We start from the raw sequence: 27553 nt of genomic DNA, 5'->3' as shown, positions 1-27553 counted from the left end.
TATTTATCTTTTAAATACATAATTTGACGTAATTTTTCAACAAAGGGTGTCTAATTGGACACCCTGAGTGGCTATAGCTCTGCCTTTGCAAATTGCACAATCTTATTTTATTTTAGTTTTATTTTGATAGCCACATATCATTATTTTTGAAAATCTTTAATAAAATTTCTGGCTCTACCACTGCAATTAACCCATGGCAAAGTGACAAATGCAACAGCTGAATGATGTGCCAACCAAACTCCAGGCTATGTAGAACCCACGTAGCCAAGCCAAGACGTTTTCAACCTCTTAATTTTGGCAACAAAACTGTTTGACTCCACAATCTTGCTAATATTCTTTTCGTTTCGATTTGTTTTAATTAATTAATTCAATGATGAAATTAGGCATTTTTGTCCTGCCTTGAATAATGAGTGGGGTTTTATGTTCGTCAGATAATTATATTTACATGGAATTACATTTGAACATTAGTTAGACAAGTTAACAGTTATCTATACCGATTCAGACCAAATTCTTTTTGTCGGACGTGAAGAAATTTCCAAGAATTATCTTAGAGTTAGACCAGTTTACAAAATCTCTTTTAACGGCTGCTCTGTGCTTGTCGGTATCTTGACTCTCTCTTTTTAAATACTCTCCATCAAAGAAGATTAGTTGGTTTAGTGCATGTATTAACAAACCTAATCACGTTAAAATCTGCTTATTTTAATTTCTATATTTTTCTTGTACCCTTCTATCATCTTTCTCTTAATGTTTTCTGGTCATTTTACTTAGCTACTGTAATTTGCTAGTCTTTTTTGCAATTAATTACTGAAATAATTAATTATCTCCTGCTTTTTCTTTTTTTTCATTTATGAGAACCTAAACTAAATATCATTAAAGAAAGCGACTACACACTAATTAACGTTCATGAAGAAAAAAAACCCTACTACTACGTGTTTATACCTAAATCACCCAACACAAAACCCCTTGATAAATCCTATGTCCAACTTTATTTATAACGATTTTATCTAGACCAACTTACGCACACCTTAACTTATTTCTGAAAACACTTGTTACCTCTCATCAACATAAAAAATAGAGTAGCTTTGTCTCGCTAAGCTTAGAAATCATCTTATATTTTTATATCTACGAAAGATCTTATAATTCTCAACCATTTTATAGACCACCAACCGCGATTAGGTGCAAAAATTGTACCAAACTCACAGACAAAAGTATACATCACAACATGGAAGGTGGTATAAGCAAACTTCACTAACACCTCACATTACAATTTCTTCTAATTTCAATACCAATACGTAATTCCTCCTTTTGTCACTTTCTGGCCTTTTCCACATCTGTCTGATGACTTTTATTTTCTCTCACAGTCACACACAAAGTATTAGTACACGTACCATAATGTCGTGCATTGGACGGAGTTGTTCCTGGTCTCAGATTTCGAGCTTAAAGTATGAAAAAAATCCTTAACAAGAAGAGTCTTCCTCCGAATGAGGTACTATGCAGATCCGGATTAATCAGACTCCAATACGAGTATTGAGATGAGGAAAAAAAAACAAAAAAAAAATTAGTACACGTAATGAATTGCCAATCTTCAAAGTCACTAAAGCTTAAAGCTTAAAGCAAAAGAAACTAAATAAAATTCTTCCCAACTCTCTCTGCCGACTTTTATCAAACACCTAACCTGCAATACTTTTATATACTTTAACATTCAACAAGATTGTTTTTTTAGTGGAATTTTCCAGTAATATTGGAACTCCAAGATTCAAGGAGTTTTGGGTACCCAATTTCTTGTTGAAAAAATGGGAACTTTGACTGCTTCTCTAGTGGTTCCATCTAAGCTCAACAATGAAAAACAGAGCTCTATTTTTGTACACAAAACTAGAAGAAAATCCAAGAAGAATCAATCCATAGTACCTGTAATTAATTTTCACTATCTTTTTTTTAGCTTCTTCTATTGGTTTGATAGTGTTTACTTAATAGTTTTTATTTGTTTGTTGAATGAAAATAGGTGGCAAGGTTATTTGGGCCAGCTATATTTGAAGCTTCAAAGTTGAAGGTACTTTTTTTGGGAGTTGATGAGGAAAAGCATCCAGGAAAGTTGCCAAGAACATATACACTGACTCATAGTGATATTACTTCTAAACTTACTTTGGCTATCTCTCAAACCATCAATAACTCTCAGGTAATCAAATATTTCTCTTTATAACTTTGATGACATATATTATTCTATGTCTTCATGATGCTGAGGAAACAAGAATAGAATCGGGGATAAATAAGTAGTTTATGATAGGGCTAAGGCTGCGTAAACGCCACTCTCTTCAGATTCCACTTGTAAGATTTATTGATTCTTATAATAGCCCTTTAATTTAAATTTGGGGTTTGTTTCTCAGATGATCACTCAAATAATAGTTATTATGTCAGAAAATTATTTTTCTTCTTGATTCCAATTTCCTTCGGCAAAAAGTTACTTTATAAGATAATAACTACTATTAGTTGAGTGACAATTTGAGAAATCAACTCTTTAAATTTGGTGGCAAAAAGAATATGGAAGTCCATGATTAGTTGATCATTCTTCTTGATTCCAATTTCCTTTGGCAAAGAAAGTGACTTTACTTTATGAGATAATTACTATTAGTTGAATGAAATTTAATGGCAATAAGAATAAGGAGGTCCTTGAATAGTTGATCATTCTTCTCGATTCCAATTTCCTTTGGCAAAGAAAGTGACTTTATGAGATAATAACTATTAGTTGAATGACTATTTGAAAAATCAACTCTTATTTGGTGGCAATAAGAATATGGAGGTCCTTGATTAGTTGATCGTTCTTCTAGATTCCAATTTCCTTCAGCAAAGAAAGTGATTTGATGAGATAATAATTATTAGTTGAATAGCCATTTGAGAAATCAGCTCTTTAAATTTGGTGGCAATAAGAATATGGGATCCTTGATTAGTTGATCATCATCCATTGCCGATTCGGAGTACAGGCAAATTCAAGATTTGATCTTTATGAGTTTTGAATTTTAGGACAGCGAACTCAAGTACTAGTAACTTGGAATTTGAATTTGATTCTTGCTCATATTTAATGAATCTCTTAACATAGGGTCTGGGCCAAAACTACTAAATTTTACATTCGGTGGATAATGGATCCGTGCCCTCTACTGTTCTCGACTTAAATACTATTATCTACAGCAATATCAAGCGCATGACACGTGTCAAAACCCCACATATCACATGCTATGCTATTACCACTAGAATTATTAGCCGCATATTCATTTAGAGAAGTTCGAAAATATGTTTTTTTAAATCTTGAATCTGCCTCTACATCGTTTCTCTACCTAATAGAACTTCAGTTGAGAAAAGTGGAAATTGTGTGTTTGATTTGCAGTTGCAAGGTTGGTATAATAGACTTCAAAGAGATGAAGTTGTTGCAGAATGGAAGAAAGTTAAAGGGAAGATGTCACTTCATGTCCATTGCCACATAAGTGGAGGCCATTTTATGTTAGACTTATTTGCTAGACTCAGAAACTATATCTTCTGCAAAGAACTCCCTGTGGTGAGTTCATAATAAATTGTTACTATATCTTCCAAAAATGTTATTGGTCCTGTGTCAGGTCCTTCAAAAATGCATTACTTTTGAAGGACCAAACACACACCATATTTTCATAAATTGGGTGTTTTTTTGTATCTTATTTCATTGTATGTGCGTTAGGTTCTGAAGGCTTTTGTTCATGGAGATGAGAATTTATTAAAGAATTATCCAGAGTTACAAGAAGCTTTAGTTTGGGTATATTTTCATTCAAACATTCAAGAATTCAACAAAGTAGAATGTTGGGGTCCACTCAAAGATGCAACCTCCCCCTCATCTTCTTCTAGTGGGGTAGGTGGGGTGAAGAGTACAAGTTTTACAAGCAATAGTAACAACAAGTGGGAGTTACCAAAACCTTGTGAAGAGGCTTGTGCATGTTGCTTTCCCCCAATGAGTGTTATGCCTTGGCCTTCTTCAAATCTTGATGGGATAGGTGAGGAAAATGGGACCATCCAACAAGGCTTGCAAGAGCAGCAAAGTTGAAAAATGAGATAGTGATTATGTTTGGTTTATTATGTGATTTGATGTAATTAATTGTCATTATAGGGTTTGTGGAAGCAGCATTATTTGTTTGCTTGAAATGTAAATAAGAATTCAGAAGTCATGATTAAAGATAAGAACATTAAGTTTAGGATGGTGATACATAACTAGACAATTATTGTAAGTTGGGTTGTGCCTATATCATTGTTAAATTTTTTTCATGATTTTGTCTTTGCTGTCTCTGCCTAAAATCAACACTTGTACATGATGGAAATGTGCATCTAACTGTGTTTGCCAATCCACAGGAGAAAGCCTTTATTTGGACCATTTTTCGAATTATGTGTGTCATCTTTGCACAGAAATCATGTTATTCTTTAATCATGGCTGTTCTTGATCCAACGGTGAACTCGGGCCCTCGAGAATTCGTGTACTGCCATAGGAGAGCATTCCTTGGATGGATAAACTCCAGTATCATTCTATTTTTACCTAATATCTTTGAAAAAGTAATTAAACAGGACATGACTCATCTTCAACTTATCAAGGATATGATCTTCATGTAGGCCGAGGTGGAGGATTAGGGTAGTAGATAGTCGACTGTTGTCATACTTTTATATGAGAAAGATAGGGGGCTAGTCTCCTCTACTCAAGATAGTCGAGTGTAGTCATTATTTCCGTTTAATCACTCCCTATCAGATACCATCTCTCTACCCAAAAGGTCTCAAAAGTTTAGCCAATGGAATTAGTCTTTTAAAATATCTTGGATGATAATTTGTAGTCAAATGTGCTTTTCCTCTAAGTTACACCAAGAACATTTCCATTACTCTTTTCCTTTTTTATACTTTGTAGAAGGCAGAGTGGCTCCACATATCTTCCACTGTCATTGCTCATATGCTTTCCTCTCCTTTGGTTTTCTCTAACTTCTTTTTCTATCTCTACTCTTTCTCTCCATAAATTAAGGGAAACTTATTTAGCAATATGGTCGAGAGTCGAAATATACATAATCTATACACTAATATGGTAGCGCATACCTGCCATGCACTTCACACACTTCATGAGTTACGCTCTTGCTACTAGTCCAAAGCCTTGGGGGCCGAAAAAAAAAGAGAAGAGAGCAGACTTGTTTAATCATGAATTCGAGGAAAAAAGTGAACTTTTATTTACAAGGAACTGTGGTTTTTCCTTACATTAGATGTTCCTTACAAAGGAACGTCCTCTTCCACTTTCCCCATATATTACATGATGAATAGGAGATGTTAATGAGAATTAAATAACATCTCCAACTGTACATTTTGTGACATAATGAAAGAATAATTAACTCAAACAAAATTGCATCTTTTCTTGCCGTTCCATCAAACAGAAAAATGTGATGTGTATTTCTTGATGGAATAATTTCTACGAGTGGAAAATAATTACAATTCGTCACCTGATCTGAGTTCTACCAAACGAAGATGCACCAATTTCAGTCTCGGTGTTCTGCACGTGTAACATTATACACATGTAAGATGCTTATAAAGATGAATGTGCCCAAGAAGAAACTAACAATTATCGTCCTTTTAACGTAAGGCTTACCTTTGACTTGGGAGAAGGGAAAACATTCCAGAATCGAAGTGTTTCATCTCCTGCTCCAGTGACAATTGTCTGCAGATATGATAATAGCAGTTAGAGAATTACAAGTACAATGAAAATGAAGCTGCTGCTTGCACTTAAAAGAGAAAAATGAAACGAATAGACAATGAACAATTTCTGCTCGTATACCTGTCCATCTGGAGATATAGCAAGATATAAGACTCTATATGTATGACCTGTCAGAGTAGCTATCTGCATCAACAGCAATAGAATTTGTCAGCAAGCCAGTAAAAGAAAAAAATTTCAAAAAAAATGAATTGTCTATCCCTATAATTTTACAGCTAAGCCAGCAGAATGCAGTCTACCATGATAATTTGATGTACCTTAGACATTGTCGGGTATCTCCAAACTATTATCTGGTTTTGAGAGTAACCATGTGTGCTGACTAATTCATTGACATTCTTCGACCACACAAGATTGCAGACCTGCCACGGGATCAACAGAGTTCATATATCAGAAAGATTTTCAGTTGCAAATATGAAGAGTCAAAACTGCCTAGAGAGACAACAAGGGGAGGGAAGACAGTTGAGAGAGCCTTCTATTCTACCTCCTTATTTGCAAATACAAGTATTTTTGCACAATCATGTAAGTTCTCTAGTTGACAGTCATTCTTTTTCTCGCTGTCTTACCCCCTAGCCCTAACTCGTACACACACATCTTCAAAGAAATTTAGGTTTTCTCCTCTTACAGCCACTTCTCCAATATATTGGTGTACTGGCATTTCTGGGAGCAACAAGAGAGCAGAAATATGGAGTACAACACCCCTGGGTGCCTATGATGTGTCTTTCCTCACCTGATGCCACTTTTATGATGCTTAAATTTCAGAAGGGCAGAAGTTATGTTCGCATGCTTTTCCCTCTCCACGTAATTGATGTTAACTTGATTGACTACTCAATCCTCAAATTTTGATCTGAAAAGAGATGATTACCTGCTCTACCAGTCTCCTTTTCTACCCTCTGTTTTTCTGTTCTTAACATCTTCCTTTAATAAGTTTGTTCTCCTTAAGATAGAAAGTATCTAGATTCTGATAACGAAGATACAAAGTATCTATTCTGGTCAATTCAACACAAATAAAAGGGAAAACCTTCAATAATTTAGCTAGTGGTCCCTTTGCATTGATTCTGTTCTTCAAATGAGACACATAAGTCTCCAGCTATTACCAAGTTGAATGAAGAATAGGGCAGGAAGACTCAACAGCAAGATTGTTTTTTCTGAGAATGTAATTAGGTAGCTAAGTAGTGGCTATTAGGAATACTAACAAGACTACAATATGGTAAGATCTAATTGAATGAGCTAGAATGAACAGAGGGGCAGAAAATTGAAAGTGGTATTGGATGCTATAACAGGGGAATACCTGACTGCCAGTGTCCATGCAACTGAGATGTGTGTTAGTGGTGGTGTTCCAGAATCTAATGCATCGATCAGCTGTGCCTCCACCGGAAGCTAGAAGCCCATGGAGATGGGGGGACCATGCAATGGCCTTAACCGCAGCAGTATGCTCACAGTACTTCAGCACAGGTTGTGTTGAATGGTTGTTCCATACAAAAAGCTGGACATCAAAATTTACTTTAGGTCACCTAAAATGCAAATAATCAACCACAAAGCAATATGAGAAACTTTAGTTGCAGAAATTAACCACATACCCGATTATCATTTCCACCTGAAGCTAATTCACGGTTATCATAAGACCATTTGAGCCCACAAACCTGCAGATAGGTAGTTTCTACTAAGAAGCAGCAAAGGAGGAAGAAGGAAGTCTGATGAAAAGAAAATGTTTTAACTAAGTGGAAACAAGAAGGAAGTCTCACCTCTGATTTATGACCACTCAGCTTACTGACAAAATCTTCTTGAGCACGTATATCACGCTGAAGAATACTCTTGTCTCGGCTTCCTGAAGACAGCATGGATGAGCTCCACGCAAGTGCGCCAACTCGTAATCGATGACCCTCCATGGTTCTTATCCTCTTACAACGCGAGGAATCCCATAACTACGCAGAAGGATGTTCAAACAAGTTAAAATCTATTACTAAAATGTCCTATCATCTTCAACTAATATATGGTTTGTTAACTTAGTTGATTTTTAACCCAATTCTTGTGCATGCATTTTAGAGAACTTGAGTTCCACACAATGATTTATAGAATTAGAGATCCAATTTACGAAGTGGAAAAAGAATTCACGTGACCAACTCTAACTAGTTAATGACTGAGGCACAGTAGTTCTTGTTGTTAGAGATCCAAATTTTCAGATTTAGGAAGCTCTAATATGAAAAACCAAAAAAGACAAGGAAATGGAACCACTATAGTATGTCTGGTACTGCACATATGTTGGCATACCATCCCTTAAACCTCACGTCAAGTATTACTTCAGATTATTGTGAAGCTACTAAAAACAAACCAATTTTCAGATTGAATTTATGTTGAGTTGTAAAGCTCCTTGGTAATTGGACTGTGACCATCACAAGTAACAGTATGTTGACTTCAAAGAGAATGCCTTAAAAGGATTCTCATTGATATGGAAGTCCCAAAAATTGCAAAGAGAAAAGTCCTCTGCATATTATCCCCATGCTGCTTCCTCCTCATCAGGTAAGAATAGATCAGGTGGTCTAAATATATTAATATAATAATGGAAGAAAATGCAGAAAGAAAGTCAGCTAGCTTCGTGAAGACATCTCTTTTGCATTTGACAATAGTATTAGTTCTTGAATATGCACTTTCCTCCTAACATATCCTATGTTTTTGACACAAGGACGTATTACATTTAACCTAATGAGGGGTGATCATATGTCTTTCACAGATGCATACAGTTTCCTTTAAGATAAGCATTAGAATGTAGGTAATGCAATTTGCAAATCTCACCTGGACTTTGCCATTACTTGTTCCAACAGCAAGATGCGTACCCCGTTGTGCCCAACCAACTGAACTAACACTATCATCAATTCCTAGGTCACACAACTTCACTACCTGCACATAGCATTCCAGTAGAATGAAATGATCTATAGTTCAATATCTACGATCGACGAAGAGTCACCCAAATTCACTCCAATATAGAAAACTATCATAACCAATAAACTCACCTTGCTACTAGATGCATGCCATAGATACACACAGCTCCCTAGCCCCACAGCTAACACATTATGCGAAGACCAGTCCACAAGGTTCAAGTAAAAATCATCTTGCAATGCCGGTGCATCCAACACCTAATCAAAACCAAACAAGCAGTTCAAAAATCACCTTAAGTACACTAGAAAAAACCCAATTTTGAGTTCCCACAGTAAAACCATCACAACAACAATTACATTGAGTGTTGAATAAGCAAAGTCAAGATCAAACCCAGATGAGAAAAATACCTTAAAAGGCGATCTTGGAACTTTCCGGTTAGCTTTAACCGGGCTAGGACTAAAGCCCGGGAGCTGATCATCAAACCCAAACGGTGACAATGACTGCAAAGATTGTCGGGTCTCCGTCTTATACCGAAAAATATTACAATTGGGTCTACAAATCTGCAAATTTCTTGCATTTAAACCCGACGACTTATCCGGTGTCACCGGAGGCACCACCGATCCACAATCTGTTCCAAACAGAGCTGAACGAAGCAGTGCAGTATAGGCATTGGTGGAATCCTCAGATGAAGATGATTGTGGAGGTAAAGGAAGGTCAAAAAGAGCAAAATTAGATGAAGATCTACTCGGAATGAAACGATCACTGTAGATTGTTCTAGAAGGTGAAGGATGATATGAATTGAAACCCGGAATTAACTGATTTGTTCTCGATGGGGTTTTTGGATTTAGATCAGATGATGAAGAAAGTGGATTTACAGAAGAATTTTCCATAGTAGATCGAAGAAGAAAGAAGGAAGAAGAAACAAAGAAGAAAGAACAAAGATGAAGAGATCTCAAGGTTAAGAAAATTTATGGGAAAAAAATAAATTATTTTTAATTTTTTGTTTTATTTGCGGATTATTTTTTTAATATTAATATTACTATGTAGTAAAAATTTCCCGGGAAAATTACTAACTGAAGAAAAAGATTTGCGGGAAAATTGAGATAGGTTTTATTTGTGTTACTAAAATTAGGAAAGTGATTGTTATAATGGGAAACGGTGTCGTACTGTAGAGTGTAAGGGACCTTTTTTATTTCCTAAAATAATAGATTAGGAAATTGGTAGAAACTTATCTGATATTTATTATTTACGTCAAATCAACAAATATATACGAGTAAGTAAAGATGTATATCTTCACTTTATTAAGTTGGTTGGATAGCATCACCTAACATGAATAAGATTTATCATGTATTGAGTGTTGTTATCATCAACATAGATGAAGAAAATTGTCGAGTATTTTCTTTTATTGAAAATGAAATTTGTGATTTCATGATGCATAATCAACGTTATTGATCATAAGGCCACGTACTCTTGGGTTTTGTATTGAGTGTTGTTGGTGGGTGTCAAAATAGACATGCTAGGTTAAAATTTGGCAAATCAAAATGAATTGAGTTGATATATCACAGGTAGTTAACATGTCAAAAGATTATTTGGGATGCGATTCGTTAGATCAAGATGGACTTAATAATTATAAAATCATTGATAATTTTTTTTATTATTATTATTATAACTAAATATAACGTATTAGTTTATTAAATAAAAAAACATTTTCTTCAAGTTGATTTGACAAGACTTGTCATTGAATTTAAGAAACATATTTACATCAATTTTTGGATGATTGAAATTAGATGAATTAAAATGAATTGAGTTATAATAAATAAAAAAATATCCTCAAATAAATAATGATCTCTCTACGTTCATAAGATAGTAATAATATCTCTATACATCTTACCTTCTCTGAATCTGAAAATTTACTGATAAGTTATAGAATTTTACTGATATGTCATTGTTGTTGAATAAAAAGTGTAATACTTTTTTGGATGAATGAAGCATTTTTTTCTTTCTATTTCTAATTTTCTATAATTGGATGTTTGTTTTTGTAGAACATGAAAACGGCAAAACAAAACAGCCAGCTGTCTTGACAAGAACAAAAAGTTCCTTGCTCATTCAATTAATGCTATAGTCACTTTATTTAAAATTATTTATTGTGATTTTTAAAAATATTTATTTTAAATTATATATGATAATAAAAGTTCATAATAAAATTAATTATTATTTTTATTTCATCCTTAATAGTTATTGTTTTTAAAGACAATATCTTAATTATAGGTGATGTTATGATCGTTTAAATATCAATAAACGGTAAAATAATTTTAAATAACTCTCCTAGTTAATTTAATATGTTTAAAAATGTATGTAAAACAAAATTAAGATTAGATAATTTAAGACGGAGGGAATATATTATAATGCCAAAACAGTTTAACTTCCTAAAATGTAATTTGATTTTAGTATGTATGCTGATTTAGTTAAGAAAAAATCAAAGATATTAAATGGGAAAAAGGTCTGAAATATATCTGAACTTTGATCGAAATTGCTGTAACAATACCGAACTTTGGAAATGACATTTTACCTCCTGCACAATTTAATAGTGTATTTTAAAGGTATATATGTGCCCACATGGACATCATAAATATTGCATCATTATAAATCGTAATGTGTCCACGTGGGCACATATATACCTTTAAAATACACTATTAAATAGTGCAAGGGGTATAAGGTCCTCCATAAAGTTTGGTATCATAACAACAATTTCGACCAAAGTTAAAGTATTTTTCAGACTCTTCTCCCATATTAAATTTGATGGGTAAATGGTAAATGCGTTTGTTTTTAATTTTTGATAGATTATTTTAAGTGAGTAAATTATGTGCGATAATTCTATTTGTTCTTTGTATGAGCTTGTTAATTATCACAAAAGAATGATTAGTATGATTAATATTTTAAACCTACTGCATTCCTAATTAGTAGGTATAATTTTATTGAAGCAAAGGAAGGATCAAGACAAGTTTCCAAAGTAATCGAGTGGAGTTTGTGGGGGAGTCAAAAATTTTATCAAGGGATTTAAAAATACGAAGAAGTAAACATATAAAGAAGTTAGAAGGATTTGACATTTATCATATAATCATAAAAGTAATTTTAATTTTAAATTACACTTGAATCGAGAGTCACTCAAAAATAGCCTCCCATATAGATATAAGGTCTACATACACTCTACCCTTTCCAAAACTCACTTGTGGAATTACACTAAATATATTATTGTTGTTGTAATCAGAAAATATACAACATAATTTTCTGATGAAAGGGGTCTGTATGAACCCCTCTACTTCCACTTGGTTCCTTCTATTGGTGGAGATCAGATGACGATATACATAAATTTATCTGCTCTTCGTATTTACACCAAATAAATGAATACATGATATATATCTCGTATACACTCAGAGTTTGATTTGATATACATATCAAATGTGATTAAAATTTGTGTTTAGTCTACGCAATGAAGTTATAATTTCAAATCTCAATTTTTCCAAAATATAAAATTTGAAATTTCCATCTAATTTCAACTTCAACCCATTCTGATTTTAAAACATTATTCTATATAACACGTCGAAACAGACCCTAAGTATTTTATTGGTAGAAATTGTAAGTAAATTAGACCCTTTAACTTCATTTTTCTTGGTGGGGAGAGAATCATTAATTTGAGTTGATTCTTCAAAGTGATTATTGGTTGGTTGATATTTCAGAAATTAAATTTTGGTAAGAGACAAGTTGTTAATGAAATAAATTGATACTCCATAGTAGTTGGCATAATAATAGATTAATTGAGGAATCTTTCAAAGGGTTAATAGAAAAGACAAATAATAAAGAGAAAATGGTCTGAAAAATACTTTAACTTTGACCGGTATTACTGTTACGATACCAAACTTTGAAAATGACCTTTTACCCCCTGTACTATTTAATAGTACCTTTTACCCCCTATACTATTTAATAGTGTATTTTAAAGGTATATATGTGCCTACGTGGACATCATAAATATTGCATCATTTTAAATAGTAATGTATCCACGTGAACATATATATACCTTTAGAATACACTATTAAATAGTGCAGGGGGGTAAAAGGTCCTCCATAAAGTTTGGTATCGTAACAACAATTTTGACCAAAGTTAAAGTATTTTTCAAACCCTTTTCCCAACAATAAATATATGTAGTTTTGGTCATGCTATTAATTATATGGTATAGTGAATTTAAATATCTATATATACATCAATGGTGTACAATATTTTCCATAATTTTCTTTTTTAATCGTGATGTTCAAGTCAATTTATATCCATTTCGTTTGATTTTATGAGGCTGGCTTCGACAAATTGAGAGATATTACCTACTATCTTTTTTTTTTGAAATTTGAACCTATGAGTAGAGTAGGTCATAAATTAGTTCGGATCGGAGTTTCTGTAAAACAAATCAAATAAATTTAATCGATTATTTAATTATTGAAATCAAACCAAACAAATTTAATTGTTTTTTCATCACTTCAATTTATGTCAATTTTGTGGTTTGTTCATTTTTTTATTATAAAAAAACACTCCAACCTCTAGTCCATATTAAGGAAATTGTTGAGGTATGTGACACCCCTTGAAAAAATATTTAAAAATATAAATTTTGATTATTTTCAAATTAGTCTCCAAGAAAATGTAAGGTTTACTAAATAAAGGGTAAAATTTCAAAAATGTTTACATCGTCCAAAAATTTATCATCTCCAAGGAACATTATAAAATTTATGTGAAAAGTTAAAGATATACAAAGATATAGACGCTCATTGAATTAGATAATATTGAAAAATTTATAACTACTGAAAGATAAGTTGTTTGAACATGAAATAAATTCTAGAAATTATCAACATAAAATTACAAGTCAAACAAGAAAGTAAAGGCAAAAACTTAAATTACAAACTAGGAGTGCACAAAAATTAATATGTACAAATAGTATTTTTTAAAATTGGTATTTATAGAGTTAATTTGATTTTTATTTTATTTCTAAAATCAAAGCCAAACCAAAATTTATCATTTTTAAAATTAAAAACAAAAAAAAAAAAGAATTGACAATATTTTCTCTTTGGTTTGATTCAATTTTTCGTGGACACCCTAACCTAAAATGTGCTTAAAAGCGATTTCAGATGATTGAAATGTAAGTTATCGTGGATGGTCATTCTTTAATGTTCTTCAATCATTTCTAAACATATAAACTCAGGATTGAAATTCGAAAATCACACAAAATAATTTCTCAAAAATTGACTTAAAATAAAGAGGGAAATATAACATTTTTTGTAGTGGTAAATAACTTTACAAAGACATCTCCTTTTATAGGCAAGCTAGGTTACAAAATTAAAAACCATTCCATATTTTTATAAAAATAAAGTGTCTAGACATTTTTTGGTTTTAGATTTTTAAATTAGGTCTTAAGTGTAGGGGTGAGACAAATAGGCCCATTTTGTTTTGTTAGCAATTTCTCATATCCGTGAAGTCACACCTTTTTATATTAGTTTTTTACAAGTTTAATAAAAAACAATTCAATAAAAAGAGAAAAAAAAAAGTTTAGGGATTTTTCTTTTTCATATAAGACAAAGAAGTAAAGGAGGAAAGAGTATTAACAAAAAAAAAAATTACAACAAGAGGACCTACAAGGATTAATAGAGCGAAAAAGACAATTTCTTTATTCTTTGATTTATTACACAAGATTTAATGATACCCCCCCCCCCCCCCCTCACCCCCCTCCCACTTTTTTTTTTCCAAAAATAAATAAATAAAAAATTCCAGCAAAAAATATAAACAATTTCTTCCACTTTATCAATAATAATAACAATAACATATTCAGTGTATTCTCATAGTATAAGGTCTGAAGAAGGTAAAACGCACGCATATCTTATTTTTACGTCAGATACATTCCTTCCATTTTATCAAATCAGTCATAGCAATTACTACATTCCATAGTGTATTCTCATAGAGTAAGGTCTGAAGAAGGTAGAATATACGCCTATCTTATTTTTATATCAGATACATTCATTCCATTTTATCAAATCAGTCATAGCTAATACTACATTTCATAGTATATTTTCATAGAGTGAGATTTGAAAAGGGTAGAATTCACACCTATCTTACTTTTATGTCAAATGTATTCCTTCCATTTTATCGAAGTAATCATAGCTACATTCTAGAAAATTATATATACACTACAAAAGTACAAAATAAAAGCTAATAAAGAGACTCACAATTTTATAGAAATGCATTACTATGCTATTATCTATTTTCTTACAAATATATGACTCTCAATTGTCAAACATGTACAATTTTTATATGTTTATCACACAATGTTGCATGATTGCTTAGCATGCCATGCCTTCTTTCTTAAAGTTTTTGTCGACTCAAAGTAACACGCCTTTAAGCTTTTGTTATTTCTACTGTTTTTTTTTCATTATTATGGTACATCATTTCAATTCCACAGTCTAAAAAGTCAAAACCCCACATAGAAATATTTTTTTATTTTGCATTTTGTGTGAATTTTAACTTCTATGTCCAACTTCACATCATCTATAATAATAGAAAATATCTATATAATATAAATCGAATCAAATTCAAAACAAGAAGGAGAAAAGAACTCGTGAATCAAAGGTCATTAATTTCTCTACAAGCCTAAGATGTTTGAGTATTTACATGCTACTCCCAAGTATTCAAAGGATCAAGAACAAAATATCTCAAAATTTGAAGCATTTCCGAGCAAAAGATTATTTGTTTGTGTTGTGAAATTTAAATTTATTATTCAAGACAAAGATTCAAGATCAAGCTATTCAAGTCCTTGGATCACAATCAAGCTCTAGTTCATCATAATTTATATTCTTATTTGGAAGAATCAAATAAATATCATAAAAATTATATTACTCATTATTCTTGAAATAAAATACTACATTTTGTTACAAAAAGAAATGATTAATATAATTAACCTAGATAATCAAGTAAATTACCCATCTTAACAAGTAAAAGCACACTATAACAATAACATATCCTGTGAAATCCATCAAATGGGGTCTGGGAGAGTGTAGAGTGTACAATACAAAACCTTACCACTACCTCATAGAGGTAGAAAAACTATTTCTAAAAGATTACCAGAAGTGAAACTACACTGACAATGAAAAAAAGAATCACAACTATAATGTAGACAAATTATAACAAAGAGCAAAAGAATTCCCCCCAAAAAAAAAAGTTCAATTTAGCAGAACAGATACAACAAATTAATTGTCAGCATTTTAACCTATTTCCCTAGCCTAAAACATTTAAATTCTATGAATACATAAAACTTCAAAAACATTTTCATCTTACAAAAAGAATAATAATCCACAAAAAATAATAATAATATTTTTTAAGAAGTATTATGATGACTATACTCATGTTCAATATTTGGAACAGTCCTAGTACCTGCTGCAATTGGTGCTCTAACATGTCCAACCATTGAAACTTGCAAAGCTTCTTCTTCATATGCTCTTCTTACCAATTCCTCCATCCTTGCTTTCTTCTTCACCTTCGCGAATATTGCTATTAATAACAAACCTAATAGAAACGCGCCCAATGCAGCTCCAATCGAGCTCCCAATAGCTAGTTTCCACTTACTTTCCCGCTTATTTTTCAAAGGTATCAAAGGCGACTCAATAACCAAACCAAAATGCCCCTGTTTTGAAGCAGAGCAAACATTTTGTGAAATTTGTTTTGTTAGTATCACCTTTCCATCGCGCTCAAAGCTAGCACATAATGGTATGATCCCAGGGGTGGAATTTACTACTCTTGTAGTGTTGCTAAAATCAATAGTGATCGGAGTTTTATCAGATAGAAATTTCAGTTCAAATGGAATATTAGATGATGTTACAATGTCATCACCAGCATTGTATACTAATAATGCTAAAACAGGGGAAACAAGTTGATAACCTGATAATTCATAGTTATCATAGTAAATCGAAGACCAATTAGATCCAAGATTTTGTCGAATGATAAGTACTCTTTCAGCACAATGTTGAATACTTACCCCAATTGGCAATTTGAATTCTTTGATTTTTGCACCATATCTTGCTAGACTACCACAACGATACCTTATTGAATCGACTTTGATGCCTGATAGATTGGATGGTAACTGTATGGGGTATAATTTCGCGGTTTTGAACTTCTTTGTGTTGTAATAACGGAATGTATTGTCTCGTAGGACTAGATCAAGAAGTCGCGATGATTTTATACCTTGTGCTTGAGTTGTAAGAGTCACGGTGAATGCCAATGAAAGTAATGTCAGAGTAAGATAAAGAAGTGAGCCCATTTGAAGAAGGAATTGCCTAATTGAGTGTAGATTGTTGAGTTCTTTCCAGGATTGATCATCAAAAGGCTATTTTTTTGGGCAAAAATGGAGATAATTGGAGAAAAGAGGGAAGTATTATTATGTGAATTGTGAATTTGTGTTATGTAACATGTTTTTTAAGGCAATATAAGTCTATTGTAATGTTTTCTTTTTCAACTTTGTTAGGGGTAGATTATAGGGGGCCATAATCTTGAAATAAAGTTTCTATTTTCAAAAAAAAAAATGTATACTTTGTGGTGAAGTCTTGACCAACTTTATTAGTGAATCTTCTTTGTTTCAAACTTTTTGAGGGAAAATGAGCTGTTACTTTGGCATGTAAATTTGAAAGTAATGCAACTTTTAAATGGGATCGAAATTAATTATGTTGATTGGATCTTGTATCAATGTAATCACACCTAATGCATCATTTAAAGATCCAACGGAGTGAGAACTTGAAGTTTATGAGTTTGAGATTCTAATTTTTCAAAGTTTCTGGTTCAAAATTACTCATATTCAATGAATTTCTTAATACAAAATAAGATTTGAATTGAAGAGACCAGGTTCAACCAATGAGCTAGCTCGACCCCTTGACGAGTGAGCATAATAATATTTTTGAAGATTTCAAGCAATGGAGGACGTTGAAGCTAAAATATCATGTATTTATTTAACGATCCGACATGGATGCTACAATATTTGTTGTAGAATCTAAGCAACATGGCGAAAGCTACAATATTATGTACAGTTTCGGACGAGCTCAATAATTTTTTCTTAGTGTCGGATTTGTATTTAATATGTATAAGTAAATTCACGAACTAACTAACTATAAATTTCAAATTCTGACTCCACACTTCTGACAGATAAATATAAGTGAGAGGTGGGTAGGGGGGGGGGGTGAGGGAGTAGAGTCAGGTGACAAAGGCTGGAGGAATGATTTTGGAAGGGGTGGATATGATGATGGCAATTCATGTCAAAAAAGAAAGAGGCGTGCTTAAGGCAAAAAAGGCTCTTTGTATTACCTTATGCACTTAAAATATTCTATCTTTTGGTTTTCATTATATTTATATGTCCCCCACTCCAATAATGGATAATTCTTGATTGGTAAGGAGCCATTCAACAAATAAAATCCTTCCATTCTTGTAGATTTTTTTTTAAAATCTACGATCCGTTAAAGATATAATAAAGTAAATAAAAATATATAATAAAGTAAATAAAAACATATGTTAATGTTATTTCTAATCGCACGTTTAAATTTTTAGATGAAAGAATCAACAATACACAATCATTGTTTAACTTCTCTTGAATCAATCACGAAGCTTCAATTAATTATTTAGGTTCTGATATTTTTATCTCCCGTTAGGAATTTTAAGTTAAAATTTTAAAAAATAAAAATGCAAGTTTTTTTTTCGCGACTAGTTTAAGTTTATGGTATGATAATATATGGAGTTATTTTGTATGTAAAATTACTTGTGCTACAAAATATGATTAGATTCTCAAGTTAGTTTTGATGATATATATAGCTTCAATTTATAATGAAAGACAATTAGATGATGAATTAGATAATCAAGCTTAATTTTGTTACTCAATTGTCATACATCTCAAGTATATTTAATAATTTTCTCTTGATAAGTTCTTATTGATTTCTTGATTAAAGAGTAACCCCATGCTAATTATGATTAGAGAAGGAAAAAAAAAGAATTCTGTTTTTTTTTCTTTCCATTATTAGTTGGTACATCAGATTCATTTTTTCTACCTACTTATATATATCTTCTAGTGATAATCAGAATATAGTATTTTGATCCAATTATTGCTCAAATTTGTTTGGTATAATTTTCGTTAATTAATTCGTTTAATCAATGTCTTCATTGTCACTAATTGGAATTATGCATATGTAACACTTGTAAAAAAGAAATTATATATGATTAAATTATTGTTCTATTCTTTTCAATAGTGATGAAAGACTAGGTACAATATCACAAAATAAAAGTTTTATGACAAATAACAACAAGAGGAAAAAGATGGTCATACCACTCCTTGAAGGGCGCCTAGATAAAAAAAAAAGTGAAGGCGAAAAATATTGCCTATAATTGAGGCTCGGGATCGGGACTTCTAGAGGGCTCAGAAGAAAATATTCAGAATCTACTGACTCGACTAATGGAAGTTGACATTGGCTTGGTAAGTCATGCCTACACGCCAATTAGAAGGTGCAACATTATTAACTATAATTGTCTCATGAGATGTGTATGAAGTGAGCTTGAATGAAAGTGCTTGGCCTGAAAGTGTTGCAAATGCTTGATATGATGCTCCCCAATTGTGGCTCATGCTAATCCATCCTGTTTTGCTTCCTTTCACCCACATGCTTGCCACGTCACCACCTCCCGCCACGTTCATCACGTATACCAATAACCAGTAACCGTTTCCTTGGAGCGCGAATTTAATCCCACCTTTCTTAACACAAGGTACCCTACAACCATAGACATTATTTTAGAGGTAAGAAATGATGCAAAATTAACCTAGAGGGACAAAATGGAAATTTCAAAGAATTTCTTAAAATTGCATGACTCGATCTTTCAACTTATTGGCTGATGGTTCAATTGTCCTAAAAGTTGATTCTTTAATTAAATTCAACAAAATGAATAAAGCATTTTTGTAAATTTTTTACACTATCACATATCTCGATAACTTTTTCAGGTGATCATAAAAATTTATGTTACGTACCTGCGGTACGATACGGGGACAATGCCAGCCTTCCATTGGGCAATTTTCATGAAAGCAGGTTTTGACATGTCAAAATGTTGACGTGGTGGGTTGCACCATCCACCATGGTTTGAATCTTGGGACCAATTAGGTGGACAAAGGTTTGTGGCTGTAATTGTGGTGAACCCTGTATAGCAAAATTTTGATTTCACACACATTATTTGAAAACATTGACCACATGAATATCCATTGCCAAATAATACTGTGCTCAATGCTGCTGTTGCTGTTCCATAACCTGAATTAAACAAGTTTCCATATCCACAAGCTCCACCTAAAAAACCACAAAAAAAATAATGATTATATTGTCAGATCACCTAAAAGATTATGACAAATAACGAGTGAGATCAGTAACTTAAAAAATAGACAAATTACATATTATAACAGGTTAAAATTCAGTAATAATGTATATATTCTCTACACTATAAGTGATCAACGAGTTCAATTGAACCTAATATTTTAAAGCTGAGTATAGATATTCATGATGTGAAAAATTACTAAACTTCGAAAAAAAATATTTGGTGATTTTTTTAAAGACATAATTAAGTAATGTTTTGTGTAACTTGGTTGATTCTCATGCATAATGGATTATTCCGAAATCTAGATATATATAAGGAAAAAAATTGTGGTACGTTGATGATAGACTATAAAAGTGTAACCAAATTATGAAAAAAAGGATTTATATAGTCGATATCAGCTAAATAACGCACCCATTGTTTCAGAAGCAGTTTCGTCTCCATAAAATGTGGCAAAAGCTTGTTTCCAAGGCATGGCTTTAAACGTAGTGGGGCTAATGGTGGGGGTGGAATCATAGGGTGCAGCCATAGCTTGATGAAAAAATGACATTGACACAATGATCAAGAAAATCAAACTCAATTTGCAATTAAAAGATGCCATGTTTTTTTTTTTCCTAAGGAATGAAAATGTTACACTTAAAAAGACAATTTTGTTTGATGAAATTGACATATAATTTTGGTCCTTTTATAGTTTGTGTCTAAGGGATATTATAATTAAAATATTGTAACCTTCGTGCCCTCACGAACATGTTAGGGATATTAAGTCAATTGTTTTATAAAAATAAAATATAAATTATAAGTCAAATGTTTTGTTCCAAAAATTATTTATCTTAATTGTAACACGTAATCAAAACTACAAGGTTTGTTACATTTGTTTTTTTTTATAACGTGCAAGCAAGTTATGTGGTACATAGGTGCTTAGCCCGCCGTACTGTTTTCAAGATTGATTTTTTCTTAATAATGTATTTTCTTCGTTTTAATTTATTTGTCTGATTTTGACTATAGCACGTACGGAATTTAAGAAAATAAAGAATACGTATTTTTGAATCTTGTAGTCTTAAATTAAAATATATAAAATGTATCAAAATTTCTTTTAATCTTCTGATCTTAAACATGTAACGCAGATATGGAGCTAGAATTTTTAGAATTCTGATTCTTTTAAGCTAATAGTTTCTAAATATTCAATGACTGGTTTGATCGAATCCGTAGAAAGTTGATATTAAAGAATTTTTTTAAAAAAAGAAATATTCTTTTTTTTAAACGGATTAAAAAGGAAAATAGGATAGACAAATTGAAACGGAGAGAGTAATAGAGATGTTCTAAGAATGTAGGCTAACATTGAACTTAAACTTGATTCTAAGTTCTCAGAATTTTGTTATGATTAATTGCATGTATTGTGTCTCTCTTTTGACAAATTAAATAACTTTAAGAAATTTTGAAGAGTCAGAAGGAATAGTTGATAATAAAAAATAGTAAAAGGAGGATAGAGTTTGGTATGCATGGTTACGTGTCAAGCAGAATATGGGCAGGAAAATCAGTACAATTTCATAATTAGTGCAACTGAATTGGCCTTTTAACAACCCAAAAAAAAAAAAATGATTTTTTTTTTTCAAATGGTAGGAAAAATTTTTTAAAAGAGAAATATCATTATGTTTCTTAAAAATAGAATTAACTTGATGGATATGAATTATATCTCTACTAAAAATTGCTTCCATTAAAATGTCCAACTAGTAGTGTATTTGATTTAGTTTTGATTTTACCCCATAATTGACTAACGACTCAAACCGAATCATGAACACCCCTAGCTGAGCCAAAGGAGGTTCAGAAATTGTTATAAGTCACTAGGTCAAATCCCCTCCGTGACATTATTATTATATTATTTTTTAAATCCCATTGTTTGAATTTCTATTATTAATTATGAGGCATTCAATAAAACATCAAGTAAAGCTGAAGATAGGATCCAACTCTATTCAGGATATTTGATAATCTGAATCAAAACATTCATAATCTCCCCTTTGCTTAAAATTTGTTAAATTTTTAGCCTATGGTATATACATACATTACTTTAACTACATATTGACACACTGCAAATTGCAAAGCATCCACCATTTAACATAAGAAATGGTTTTTTATTTTTACAAATTGCTCTCATCATGTACATATTGATATGATTTATTTCCCATGCAAACTGGTGTTAGTGCATTCTCTTTGCAGATGTCTCACACACATTTCACCCTGCATTTACAAGTAAAAGTTGTAAGTTACAACAACAACTACTACCTTTATCGGAGTAGAGAGACTGTTTCTGATAGATCCTCGACTCAAAAGGTCAGTCACCATCATGGTTGATCAGTTTAAACTTGTCTCCACACAAAAAGAGCATAATTCTATACATGAGTAAAGGCGGATTTATGCAAATGTCCCTCTTCTAGACCACTATTTCGATTTTAGCCCTTAAATATTACCCTTCCGAACAATGTTAGGCTCATATACTGCTTCACCTTATAGACGAAGCATCACATTATCATAAACGTTTGCAATTTTCCAAGGTTTTAGACAGTGGTCTAATGTTTTCTCATAAGATTTTGAGTTTGCTCAACAAGGATCAGACTGTAGTTTAAGAGGTCTATAAGTTGCAAGAGAAATTAAAAGATGATCATTTACCAAAAGTAGTCCGGAATAGGGACAATGGGCGAAAATTTCACTAAAATAAGCATCTCTTCTTTATGTTGCGTTAGGTCCAAGGTTCATTTTCCTTTAACATAACATAAGTGTCTTTTCTTTCTTCCTTGAGAAATAATAGAATAGTATAAGTACCTAGATTTCATGCGCTACTTCCTTCTGGCAATGTGATTAAGCGTGTGGCTGAATCATAGATCATCTCCGTAGCACAACTGAGAAAATTATATCAACGGTTAGACTATGGAGATATAAATCAACTAGAGAATGATGATGGAATAACCTTAGAAAACGTCGACACTTTTGGACTTACTTTGTGCATTTCACTTTGTTGGTTTTACCTCCACTAGACACAGATAATATGGTACCGAAGAAGGAAGTGTTATCTGTTCCACAATTCGGACAGGGGCCCTGAAATTTAAGTTTATCATGCATCAATTTCAAATAGATACAACCTTTACATCATCATACAGAACGTTTATGAACTTTTATACCTTTAAGATCAGAAAATCTTTAACGATAATGTTTGTAAATGTAAAGGATAGCCACAATATGAAGGGCAATGCAGCAAACCACACGAAAATGAAGCTGAATGGCTCTGGAAGCTGCAAAAAAATGAACCACAGTTAGTTTTCCCAAAGAAAGACGAGCAGAAACACGGATAAGGAACTAGTTGAGTTTAAATTTCCAACATGTGCATATGAGTTTCTTGTCACCAAATAAGCTTGCCAAGATATGGTCTTATGATTCACAAACACGCATGATATCTGAACTGGCACCCCGAGACACAAACACAGGTACAAGCATACTTCATTTTCCTTTGCATGCATATGCAACAATGACTAAATTACGAAAATTGGTAAGTGCAGAACAATGAAAATCAATTGTGGTCATATGGAAGAAACTAAGGTTAATCAACATTACCACATATGCAGATTTTGCACAGAAGTGTAGTAATAATTAACACCTCTCAAAAAGATTAGGCGTAATTACAAACACCACTCTTACTTCAAATCCTTTCGAGAAACTAGTTTGAACTCCTAACTTACCATATACTGCCTTGATTAATCTATTTCGAGACATTCTCTACTATAAATCCATCCGGATTCACCACCCATGTTAGTATTGGCTCATGCTTTGAGATCTTCAAACTACATGTCTTTTTGCTTAAGCTAATGAACATTGCCAACAAGTTTTGACCAAGCTAGTGCAGAATATTTTGCACTTAATCACTTTGAATAGGGAGAAAAAGTGAAGAACTAGGCAAGTGAATGATATACCTCCAAAAGATAAGTGATCTCAAATCCAGTTAAATCATCGAGGAAAAAAAACCTGTAATACAGCAACCAAATAAATCATATTAAAGAAAAATTGGAATGTTGCTTTATGAGCAAAGAGTACAAATACGAATGAGCTATCTTGTTACCTTTCCAGTTTTTACAGAGACTGAATCATCAAGAATTCAAGATACAAACATGAAAGTTGTAAGAATGAATTTATAAAATTGATGGAAACATTAGGGTCAGACTGAAAAAACTTTTAGAGAGAGCTAGTTATCCTTCTTTTTGCTGTGTTTCTTCTTTACTTTCATTGTCACATTTTTTATTCCGTGCCCATGAAATAAGGCCGAGTTGAAACTCCCTCTATCCTCAGTTATTGCGGACAGGACAAGCAAGTTATTGAGGGTTCTTTATACCAAATACTTTCACACTAAAGAGGATAAAACAAGAAATATCCGAAGCAAAGACTTGACTAGACGGTATTCACGAGGAGATGCCAAGCATGAGCAAAGAAGGGTCTTATGTTACCATTTTTTGTGGTAAAGAAGATGTTCTTGTCTTCCATTCCCCAAACCCACTTCCTCTTTCAAGATTGAGTTGGTGTTCCGAGAGGCAAGAGAAATGTCTATTTGATAATATAAACACAAAAGAGAGGAAAAACCGACCTCCAAACTCTCTAACACAAGATTTCTCCTTCTCTTACTTCTTAAAAGCTCAACAGTAAATATTTTTGGTGAAGACTTTAAATGCTACAATCATTTTTTGAAATGGACTGAACATTTTTTGTTGCTTGAAACTATGCAAACAATGCAATTGTGAAGTTAAATATCGAGAGACAAAGAAATGCTACTCACAATCCAAGCGCAACAACAGCTGCAGGGACATTTAGCAAGAACATCTTCAGATAATCAATATAAAGGTCACTGTAAACCTGTGGGAAGTAAGTTCGATCAAAGGCATATTATGAGGATACGCAATGGAAATAATGTAGCATGTCATCATAGTGCAAATGGAAAAACTGATAGGACAAACCTTTCTACTACGGAGACTGCATCGTGGACCCTCAACCACAATTTCACTGCCATCCATCTAGAAATTAACAGATACAAAATAAGAAAATTTTGAAAATGGCAGAAGAATGAGATAATTTTCAAAAAGACAATGCATAAGCGAACAAGAATGAAAAGTAGCAAAGAATATTTGGTATGTCCATGGACCATGTTCACAGGGATAATAAATAGAAGAATAGCCTTTATTGTGATAGTAGAATAATCCCGTATTAGTTATTGACCAAACTCAAAAACAACCTGATACCTAAAGAAAGTACCAGATAATTGTTGATATTCCATAATCTGAGCTTATACAATGTAATCAGTCACTTCAGTTCGAAATACCAATTATGTTGCTCTTATTTTTCTGGTGTATTCGTTTTTGCAAGTAACATAAAGGGATTCTTTATAATAACATTCGGTACCAAGCTATACTTTTCTGTTGTATTGTATATCAAACATTAATATATGAATATGATTGACCAATGGCCAAGAACCTTAAGTTTCAACTTCAGCTTGTCAAACTCTTGATCTGTCAAAATCGGATTCCCAGATACATAAGCCATAGAAGCTTCCAAAAATCTCTGTTCATCGGCACCTACATTGAGAGGACTTGCCGTCAAGGGACCATATCGAAGACATACAAAGACCATATTGTAAGAGTTTAGATGATTAAATGAAATTGTTCTATACTTAGCATGACAACGCTGCTCCCTTCCCACATTAGTTCTTCTTTGAGGTTATCAAATTCCTCATTCGACATTATGGCCTTTCCTTCATAATAGAATGACTGTGGTACACAACCAAGACAAAGCCATTCTGTTCGTTAGAAAGGGGAACCAAACGAAGCAATGAAGAAGAACAATCAAAAGCAGTAAGATAAACCGCATACACAAGCCTCAATCATCATAACAATATAAAATCCAGGGAATGAATAGAAAATATTTGCTTCATTACTTGTAGTGCTTGGAGAAACTCTTGTTCCATTTCACCCATAGATTTCTTTTCTTTCCTGTCAAGACTACAATACTGCAAAATTTTAGTGTCCTCTTCCACTTCCTCTTTGACCTGACCTGAAAGCAAAAAAATGAGGTTTCATGAACATAACATGGTATGGGAACCATGAAATGGAGAATTTGGTTGAACATGTTTAGGCACTATCATCGATTTCTTTTACTCCTGTTAGTAAGGTAGTTGACAGTGAATCACTTTTCCTTGCAACAACCTTGCCTCGCCATATTGATCATAGAAAAAGTTTACTTTTCTGAGGTGCAGCAGAGTACTACCATCTATAACAAGTGATTGCAAGAGTACTACCATCTATAACATCTAAAGTATTTGAACTTGGAATGAATCCTAGATTCCCTAAGCAATACGAAGCATCTATCAACTGAACAATCCTTCCAGTAAATCATCAACTCAGACAAAATAAAAGGGAAAAAGTTCAAATTTCCCCTGTACTACACGAAATATCCTACTTTACCTTTCGTTATACTTGCTCGAACCATACCCTTGCTATTAGCAAATAATCTTGTATTTACACTTAGAACTTAAACAAAGCTCCAAGATGAACTAAATGAATTCCACATGTCCAGGAAAAAGATACAAAATTACACCTTTACTTTTCACTATGCCTCAAAATTAATTTCGTTAATACTTCAAGTTAGAGTTAAAGCTCCATTAAGATCAATGACAAATACAACCATTCACTAACAATTAGAAAATTCTCAAAGGCTATGACTGAACCCCAAAGTACAATAATGGATAAAAATCAAATCTTTAACCAATTTCCCTAACATAAACCAAAGATTATCCACAAATCACAGTAAACAGAACAAAGATGAAAACTTTAAAGCCCTAACTAACCTGGCTGGTCAGCAGCAGCCTTAGGGGAAAGAATCAACAACTTTCTTCTAATAGACAACTTTCTACTGACACCAAAAGGGATCAATGGGAGCCTTGGTGAAGAAGAAGCAGAAAAGATTGGTCTTTTAAAAGGGGCATGAAAAAGTTTAGAGCTTGTTATACTGAATCCAAGTTTGGTGGCCATTCTTGTTCTTGATAGAGGTGGCAGCAAATGTGAAGAAACTTAAAGGGAGTAAAAAGAAGAAAAAATTGATGCATTGTGGGAAAAATCTTGAATGTGATGGTTATGGTAGAGAGGGGAAAGGAAAGAGTGGCAACAAATGAGAGGAATTCAAGATAAGGTTAATGTGTGGAGGGAAATTAATTTTTTCTGTCTCTATTTGAACTTCATCAACAAAATCTTTTTGTTTTTTTCATTAGTGTTCGGAGTAATTTGAATTCGCATTGTGTAGAGCCTCATTCAGATGAAACTATTTCTTATAAAGAATTTTTTCATATATATAGCTCGAACTCAAGATCTCTCTAGCTAATGAAGGAACAATCTCATCCACGGTACCAAAATCTTTTCTTATCTAAGTTTAATTTGAGTAATTGATGTTACATGATCTGCCACGTCAGCTTTCCTGTGGTTGAACACCAGAATC

The 27553-nt window shown here is 32.6% G+C and overlaps 5 protein-coding genes across 5 annotated transcripts; 1 reads left to right on the top strand and 4 right to left on the bottom strand.

Annotated features, from left to right (window-relative positions):
• Positions 1-1623: 1623 nt before the first annotated feature.
• LOC125842119 (protein STAY-GREEN 1, chloroplastic) lies at positions 1624-4295 on the top strand. Its single transcript, XM_049521326.1, has 4 exons — positions 1624-1910; positions 2003-2176; positions 3380-3547; positions 3704-4295. Exons 1-4 carry the CDS (start codon positions 1794-1796, stop codon positions 4061-4063), a joined length of 819 nt encoding a protein of 272 aa, XP_049377283.1. The 5' UTR covers positions 1624-1793; the 3' UTR covers positions 4064-4295.
• An 896-nt stretch (positions 4296-5191) lies between these two features.
• On the bottom strand, positions 5192-9580 carry LOC125842120 (protein FIZZY-RELATED 2-like). The gene is made up of 10 exons (XM_049521327.1): positions 9034-9580; positions 8761-8883; positions 8543-8647; positions 7495-7674; positions 7330-7392; positions 7041-7235; positions 6010-6111; positions 5816-5878; positions 5630-5698; positions 5192-5533 (listed from the first exon to the last, which is right to left on the bottom strand). Exons 1-10 carry the CDS (start codon positions 9514-9516, stop codon positions 5480-5482), a joined length of 1437 nt encoding a protein of 478 aa, XP_049377284.1. The 5' UTR covers positions 9517-9580; the 3' UTR covers positions 5192-5479.
• Positions 9581-15870: 6290 nt separating this feature from the next.
• On the bottom strand, positions 15871-17148 carry LOC125842039 (uncharacterized). The gene has a single exon (XM_049521235.1). The coding sequence runs from the start codon at positions 16968-16970 to the stop codon at positions 16032-16034; it is 939 nt and encodes a 312-aa protein (XP_049377192.1). The 5' UTR covers positions 16971-17148; the 3' UTR covers positions 15871-16031.
• Positions 17149-18931: 1783 nt separating this feature from the next.
• Positions 18932-20636, bottom strand: LOC125841992 (expansin-A18-like). The gene is made up of 3 exons (XM_049521180.1): positions 20450-20636; positions 19704-20013; positions 18932-19449 (listed from the first exon to the last, which is right to left on the bottom strand). The coding sequence occupies exons 1-3, from the start codon at positions 20634-20636 to the stop codon at positions 19137-19139; spliced, it is 810 nt and encodes a 269-aa protein (XP_049377137.1). The 3' UTR covers positions 18932-19136.
• A 1408-nt stretch (positions 20637-22044) lies between these two features.
• Positions 22045-27197, bottom strand: LOC125841844 (PGR5-like protein 1B, chloroplastic). Its single transcript, XM_049521025.1, has 11 exons — positions 26910-27197; positions 26001-26116; positions 25737-25833; positions 25541-25641; positions 25027-25083; positions 24849-24925; positions 23995-24046; positions 23209-23319; positions 23028-23125; positions 22853-22929; positions 22045-22270 (listed from the first exon to the last, which is right to left on the bottom strand). The coding sequence occupies exons 1-10, from the start codon at positions 27091-27093 to the stop codon at positions 22860-22862; spliced, it is 963 nt and encodes a 320-aa protein (XP_049376982.1). The 5' UTR covers positions 27094-27197; the 3' UTR covers positions 22045-22270; positions 22853-22859.
• Positions 27198-27553: the final 356 nt, after the last annotated feature.

This window comes from Solanum stenotomum, chromosome 10 (genome assembly GCF_019186545.1).
Source record: "Solanum stenotomum isolate F172 chromosome 10, ASM1918654v1, whole genome shotgun sequence".
Lineage (NCBI taxonomy): Eukaryota > Viridiplantae > Streptophyta > Magnoliopsida > Solanales > Solanaceae > Solanum > Solanum stenotomum.
This window is presented reverse-complemented; position numbering and strand designations above follow the sequence as displayed.

Bases quoted from the DNA above. Each gene is read 5' to 3' on its own strand.
- LOC125842119 (XM_049521326.1), top strand. From the start codon at position 1,794: ATGGGAACTTTGACTGCTTCTCTAGTGGTTCCATCTAAGCTCAACAAT. The intron at 1,911-2,002 runs GTAATTAATTTT...GAATGAAAATAG, and splicing joins AGAATCAATCCATAGTACCT to GTGGCAAGGTTATTTGGGCC. The intron at 2,177-3,379 runs GTAATCAAATAT...TTTGATTTGCAG, and splicing joins AAACCATCAATAACTCTCAG to TTGCAAGGTTGGTATAATAG.
- LOC125842120 (XM_049521327.1), bottom strand. From the start codon at position 9,516: ATGGAAAATTCTTCTGTAAATCCACTTTCTTCATCATCTGATCTAAAT. The intron at 8,648-8,760 runs GTGAGTTTATTG...TGCTATGTGCAG, and splicing joins GGCATGCATCTAGTAGCAAG to GTAGTGAAGTTGTGTGACCT. The intron at 5,879-6,009 runs GTACATCAAATT...CTGTTGATGCAG, and splicing joins GATACCCGACAATGTCTAAG to ATAGCTACTCTGACAGGTCA.
- LOC125842039 (XM_049521235.1), bottom strand. From the start codon at position 16,970: ATGGGCTCACTTCTTTATCTTACTCTGACATTACTTTCATTGGCATTC.
- LOC125841992 (XM_049521180.1), bottom strand. From the start codon at position 20,636: ATGGCATCTTTTAATTGCAAATTGAGTTTGATTTTCTTGATCATTGTG. The intron at 20,014-20,449 runs GTGCGTTATTTA...GTGGTTTTTTAG, and splicing joins AACTGCTTCTGAAACAATGG to GTGGAGCTTGTGGATATGGA. The intron at 19,450-19,703 runs GTACGTAACATA...CTATGGTTGTAG, and splicing joins GTCCCCGTATCGTACCGCAG to GGTACCTTGTGTTAAGAAAG.
- LOC125841844 (XM_049521025.1), bottom strand. From the start codon at position 27,093: ATGGCCACCAAACTTGGATTCAGTATAACAAGCTCTAAACTTTTTCAT. The intron at 25,834-26,000 runs GTAATGAAGCAA...TGTGTACCACAG, and splicing joins AGTTTCTCCAAGCACTACAA to TCATTCTATTATGAAGGAAA. The intron at 25,084-25,540 runs GTTCTTGGCCAT...GTTAATTTCTAG, and splicing joins AGCTGAAGTTGAAACTTAAG to ATGGATGGCAGTGAAATTGT.